The sequence below is a fragment of the Palaemon carinicauda genome, chromosome 42, assembly GCF_036898095.1.
Source record: "Palaemon carinicauda isolate YSFRI2023 chromosome 42, ASM3689809v2, whole genome shotgun sequence".
In the NCBI taxonomy this organism is placed as follows: Eukaryota; Metazoa; Arthropoda; class Malacostraca; order Decapoda; family Palaemonidae; genus Palaemon; species Palaemon carinicauda.
In genome coordinates, this window is record NC_090766.1 from 38,612,516 (window position 1) to 38,619,419 (window position 6,904).

The 6,904-nt window shown below is 33.3% G+C and overlaps 1 protein-coding gene across 1 annotated transcript in view; it reads left to right on the forward strand.

Annotated features, from left to right (window-relative positions):
• LOC137633215 (serine/threonine-protein phosphatase 2A activator-like) overlaps nt 1-6,228 on the forward strand; it is a 36,967-nt gene extending 30,739 nt beyond the window's left edge. Inside the window, exons 4-7 of the mRNA XM_068365384.1 lie at nt 661-878; nt 1,309-1,534; nt 3,033-3,140; nt 3,852-6,228. Coding sequence (XP_068221485.1) covers nt 661-878; nt 1,309-1,534; nt 3,033-3,140; nt 3,852-4,343 — 1,044 coding nt within the window. The 3' untranslated portion in view covers nt 4,344-6,228. The remainder of the gene's footprint in view (nt 1-660; nt 879-1,308; nt 1,535-3,032; nt 3,141-3,851) is intronic.
• The last annotated feature ends 676 nt before the right edge of the window (nt 6,229-6,904 follow it).

Sequence of the window (6,904 nt, forward strand, 5' to 3'; positions counted from 1 at the left end):
CTATTTGCATATTTCAGCTATTCATTCAATCTTGCTGCTCAAGAATAGATTACCTGTAATGTAGTAGGATTTTTGTTATAGAAATTATTATCTGATATGCTGTATATCTCAGGTTTGTGTTATGAAGTTGAAGTACAGTAAATCATTTGTTTTTTTATTAGCTATAGTATCTATACTTAAGGGTATATTATCTATAATTGTGTTTTTATAAGCCAAGATGGCAAGCCGTGACCATAGTGATGTGTTTTATGGTCCTGCAACACCAAAATACCTTTATTCTGCATATTAATATTTGGATGGATACATATTTTGATATTTTAAAAGTAACTTGACAAAATCACTTGATTATAATTATAGAACCTCGGTGAGCTTGCGTAAAGGTTTACTCTTATATATAAGGTCAAAACTGTATCATAGTGAATTTTAAAAATTGTGCACTTATGAGAAGATATAAAAATGAATAGATAAAAAATAAAAAGCAGAAAGTATTGCAGCTGGGGCCTGAAGAAATTGTGCACTTTCACATTTAGGGTCATGTACCAGGTGAAGCACAAGGTATACTATAGGAATCTGGATAAGAATCATTTGTTTCCTACACCCTTATACAGTACTTGTCTGCACTTGATAATGTACTCCTCCACCCTCTTATATATTCTGTAGGATGGGGAGGACCTTGTAAAGAAAATGCTACCAGAAAAATACCACAGCGCAATTCCAGAAGTAACTGTGTACCTAGTGGAAAGCTTTGGAAACTCCACTCGCATAGATTACGGAACCGGCCACGAATTGGCGTTCGTCATGTTCTTGACGTGTATTTTCAAAATTGGTGCCTTAGTGGAGAGCGACTCTGTTGCTACAGTAACAAAGGTATTTAATAGGTATGTAATTTTGCTTGTTTAGTACTGTAGTACAATATGCTATTTAGTATTGTATACATATTCAGTTTAGACAGTTTTGAGTGATGTCATGATGCCAGATAATCAACAATCATTCATTCATAGTCATTTTTGATTGGTTTGCTCGGCTGATTTTCATGTGGAATGTTCTTTTTGTATCCTAAATTAAAAGGATATCAGATATTCTTAAGAATAATGATATTTTTTTATATAAAAATCAAAGCTTTATATTAAACAGGAAAGATGAAAGTAAAAAGGGTCTTAATTAAGAATAACAGTAAAATAATGGTAAGAACAATTTTATGCTATCTTCACAAGTTGCTTTTTATAAGCCGCCTTAATTCTGCCGTTGTTTATAATGAAAAGGGGAAGGTTTGAAGGATAAACCATAAGTTTACTAATTATTTTCTAGGTACATATCACTGGCTCGAAAGCTACAGATGACTTACAAGATGGAGCCAGCTGGTAGCCAAGGAGTCTGGAGTTTGGACGATTATCAGTTTATTCCTTTTATCTGGGGATCCTCGCAGCTACACATGCACGCTAAGATTGCACCGGAAATGTTTAGTAATGAGAAAGTTGTGGAGGACAATGCTGATGAATATATGTTTTTAGGATGCATCAAGTTTATTCAATCTGTAAGTTTATGGTCTCGATATGTCCTGCTTGTTAAATGTTTTTTTGATAGAGGTTGAACTATCATTAAAGTTTTAAATTCTACTACGTGATTCTATACAGAATAATTCATAACAGGTGTTTTTAAACATTGGAGTAATCCATAACAGGGCTTTTAAACATTGTAAATGGGTCTAATATATTGTACTATGTGTACCGTATTAGAGAGGAAAAGATAACGTAAATAATGAATTCAATGATATTACACTTATGAAAAAGTGATTAAACAGTGGAGAAAAGTTACTTAATAACAGATGGGAGAGTACAGCAATTAAAAACATTTAAGTATGAAAATGAAGACTTGGTCTTATAACAGGATGTAAGTTAAAGGCATTTTAAGAATATCTAACCTATTCTTCCATGTGTTGCCGTCACAACTTGGACATCTTTTAAAAATAAATAAATAACTAACTGTTGCAAAAGTGGGGATAATATTGTATTATGAAAGACAGCTTTTAAGAATAAGTAAAGTAAATATAGCAAAAGTGGGGATAATATTGGATTTTGAATTAGAGAATCAAAATACATTTGGTAACGCAAAACTGATACAGCCCATACCTCATAGACATTTGTAATACAAAATGTAAGTAGTGCAGTACTGTACAGTATAAAATTAAATTAAGTATGTATATAATTCATAACAACGATTATGAATACACATACATCTATCCATTTACTGCTCTAAATTTCATTTAAGATTGATAATTTAGCCAAACCCCAATGCTGAAACACCTTACTCTCTCAGGCCTGAACTATTTAATCTGAAACTTCCTTACTTAGCTTAGCTTCAAGATGTTTGTGCACTGGCAATTGCCGAGGCTATACACTATTTGTATACAGTACTAATTTTTGAATTAAAAAGATAATCAGCAATGTTCCTGTAAGAATTAAAAGTTACTGGTGGAATGTTAACCGGAATATTTGGTACAAACTGTTATGATAGGTAGGAAATATACAGTATACCTTTTCAAGAGGAAAAAATTTTTCCTTCGCTAAACAATATTCATTTTCTTGACTTCCTTTCGTACTTATGGGGCATGTGTTAGCAACACATTTTGAACTTTTAAGGGCAATTTAATGATAGTTTTATTTATCCTTGAGTTAGGGAGAACATGAAGTTTTTTTTTTTTTATGAATTATTAGGCTAAGAAGTCTGAGTGGGATCCGACAAGTGAAGTACAATACAGTATACCGGAGTAATGTATCGACAATTTTTTTTTCTGCTTATGTAGATCATATGACTTTGGTAATGTCATTACTTATAAACTACAGTAATTATGATGGCAATTTATATTTTTTCATCATGTTATTAGTGGAAATTAGCATATTCAATGCCAAGGAAGATTGTCTTGAAAGTTTCCCAAAAGATTTATTTCTTATGAATGCAACCAATTTAGTGATTACTAATCTGAAAGGTTATTAGTAAGAGTACCTGCTTTCAACGCATTTTCATTCTTCTAGGTTAAAACTGGACCATTTGCAGAACATTCCAATCAACTTTGGAATATTAGTGGTGTCCAGTCCTGGGGTAAAATCAACCAAGGTCTATTCAAGATGTATAAAGCAGAGGTTTGTATAATACTCTTTATTTTACATTTTTTATAAATTTATCTAGGTTTTTTTTATTATAGATAATTTAGTTATTTGTCCGCAAAAGTTCTCTGTTGACCAAACTTGCCAAATAAAGGCCTTGACATGTCAGCATCTATGTGGAAGTTTTAGAATTCCTAATAGCAGATCACAGCTACTGCTGAAGTCAACACTTTGGCAACTTTTATTTTACCTTGCATTTCTTTTAAGGGTTTTAGTCTGCCTTTTAAAAAGCAAAATAGGAAATTTCACTCATTGTTAAGCTACTAGTGGAAACCTCCATCAACATACAGTACATTCAGCAACTTGTTTTAAACCATCAGTATAGTTTAGTTTTGTTTTTAATCTGTACAAGTTGATGAAAGGATTTCATTCGAAGCTTTCTTACTTTTTCGTAATTGCTTAATACAAATTAGGTATGAGCGATGAAACTTGCAACTGTATTTTTATACATTGGTACTGGACTTTGACGATCTTGCTTCTGAAAATCATTTAGTAAGACTAGTTCTCGATAATCAAGCTTTGTTTTTGTTTATTCGTAGGGTCCTATGATTCAGGAACTGAATAAGCTATAGCATTAAGAATCACACATGATTAATAGATAGTTTAATTTGACAATTTGTAGTCAAAGTTTTGAAACTGTAATAGCATGCCAGAACATAATTATAAATTCTTCAACTTTTTTTTCAGATCCTTGCTAAATTTCCTGTTATTCAGCATGTTCTGTTTGGGACAATACTGTCAATATCTCCAGCCACAGAGATAAAGTACCAAGCATCAGGATCTGAACTGCCAGGAATGAGAAGACCAGTGGGTTCATTTCCAGCACCTAGTTCCGGACCAATGGCGGAAAGCCGTTTTCCATCTCTTGGTTCCATGTCCATGACTGGAGGCCGTTTTCCCGCTCCAGGCTCCATGCCCATGGTTGAAGGACACTTTACGATACCAGGCTCCATGCCAAGGGCCGAAGGTCGTTTCCCTACTCCCGGTTGTATGCCCGTATCCGAGGGTCACTTTCCTGACAAGGGTGACCTTTTTGCGCACCCCAGCTCAACCTCTAAGCCAGCAAGTGAAATAAAAGTCGGCAGTTCAAGTTTGTGTAATGAGAAATTAGGACCAAGTGGCTCATCTGACGCAGTGCAAAGTTCCATGTCGTCAAGTATGTTAACTAATAAAACCTAGAAATGGCACATATCTCTATGTTGGAAAATTTTAGGTAATTTCACTGTACCTATCATCTGCATCGATGTGCATCATCATTAATCATAATATGCACCTTTTGAACTTAACTTTTCTCTTTCAGTTTCATCAACTGTGTATCGTATAGAATAATTGTCCTTTAGATCAGCTGTTTTATTAGGATTTCCCTTGATTCTCACGCCGTATGAGTGTAGACTATTGCCTTCCGAACCTATGCCTTACCGAGTATTTCCATTTTCATTGCTCATGTTTCCAAATCAGAGAATTTCCAATGAATAATTACTTTTTATATTGTACTGTGCAAGTATCTCAAATTATTGACCATCTTATTGTTGTTGTTAAGCGTGCACATTTGATATTTTATTTTGTTCATATTTGATAGCAGATGTAGGTGGGATGAGAGCAGATGTTGCTAGAATATCTACCCCGGTGGTTATATTCTTAGGGCTGAAAGTTCTATTGTTTTACTGATTTATTTCTTCACTGTTTACCTGAAACTTATTGTAACTTGTCCCTCCACCTTATGTATGAAAATATGTTACTTATATCCTTGTACTAAGTCTATGGTGAATAATTTGTCTTTTTCAATTAGAAGTAAGCTTTAGTATACTGCTGTACTTTGATTTAAGTCCATTTAGAAATAATTAGAGCAGATAGCTGAGCTTATATCTATGGCGAGTTATAAATATAACAAATACTCATTTCAAGGAGGTCTTGTTTCTTCAAACTTGCCATGCTGTGAAGTGTAGTTGTTCAATGTTAGTTTTTTTTTCTAGGATACACCTTGAACCATGTAATATTTGTAAATATTAGATCTTGCGTTATTATTATTCATAGTATGTAGTAGGCCACTAAAAGTTTGGTTCTATATAATAACATTTACAGTCCTAATGATTGAAATGTTTCCACAACTTTAAGAAAAATTCAAGTTATGCAACTTGATACAGCAGCTTGGCAAGATGACAGATTTTTTTTTTTTTTGTATCTTTTATACTGCTCGATCAACATCTTTCTCGGTGATAAGCATAAGAGTAAATTTTAATACATTAGTTATTTAGGGATTAATTATTTTTATCTACTGTCCTAATATGAGGATGATATCATGGATTGGTTGGGCACCGAGCTTGCATTCGCAATGTCCGATGTCCTATTTGATTAACCCAGTTGTAAATGGTGGGTCGTAATTTCAGTTGGAGTCGGAGATGTTATAAAGAGGACAGGTTCCTCCCCCGATTCACTAAAGAGAAATATGTCATCTGCTAATCTTTAGTTGTTTAGGTATTCTCCATTGATGTTAATTCCTACATTATTCTTCCTAACTGTACCATTCTGTAACCCAGTATGTATATCACTCAGCTAGACTTTTTGTCCAATGCAATGGGTATGGGGCTTACTTTGACTAATATGGTAATCGACTAAGAATGCCGCATCAAAAGTTTGATGATTGTATACTGTAGTTCAGACTATAATCACTATTGAAGCTTGAAATAGTTTTATCAAATATTAGAGCAAAATAAAGAATGGCAGTAATCATTTGGGTAGAGACCAAAGCATTGCACTGTAGATATTACTTAAAGGTATTTGCAGATTCCTTTTGACCCCTTGCTATGGTCACTTTTAGCCTTTGTTACTGCTTCCTTCTTTAATCTTGCTGTCCAGCCTCTTAACCTTTACTTATTGCGTTATCAATTTAAGTCTTCCAGTTTTATGTCCCTGTTTTATTCTGTTTAAATGTTTTCCCTTTGGTTTTACATATCAGAGAAGTGTGTGATGTGTGTCCGTGTTTAAAGATGTGCTGTTTTTAGGTCATGTATTAATATGTAGTAGCCTCCTTTTTCTCTTGTTCTTTTGAAACTTTTTTTTTTTTTTTAAAGAAATCCATTGATTTTGAAAATTGGTTTATTTGTGCTTCATTGAAAACTACTTTGAATGAAATTCAATGATTTGGAAACGTATACAGTATGTACTAGTTGTAAACCTAGGCCTTGGGAACACTTATCACTGTGTTCATAATGTTCTCTTTGCTGCTGTTGATTTCATTTTTATTTCATCATGTTTAATTTAAGGGAAATATGGCTTTGTATGTTACATGAAATAAAGATATATTAATGCACCACTACCTCCTTATTTCCCTACACCTGCTTAATATACACTTCTACTTTACGTCTATTCCTGTTCCCGTTTTTCCTTTTAGCTGTTCAAATTCTTATAACTTTTACTCCAGTTTAAATAGTGATTTTGCCATAGCTCATAGATCTAATCTAATCTCCATACTTATCTGGTTTTCTTTGAAATAAATAAAAATTCTATGCAATAGCTCTTTTCCAAAGCAAGTTTACTACGTATTTATTTGTTCTACATTAAAATCACTCCCAGCACTTGTGTCTGTAAACTGATGAAGAATACAACTGTCATCTGGTTAGAATGGAACTAAGGAATAATTTTTTAGTATCAATATGGTTTATGCAAAAGTCAAGGACTTTCAACATTTAGATGGTTCTTATCAACCACAATCAGTAGGAATCAACTAACGAGAGTCATTA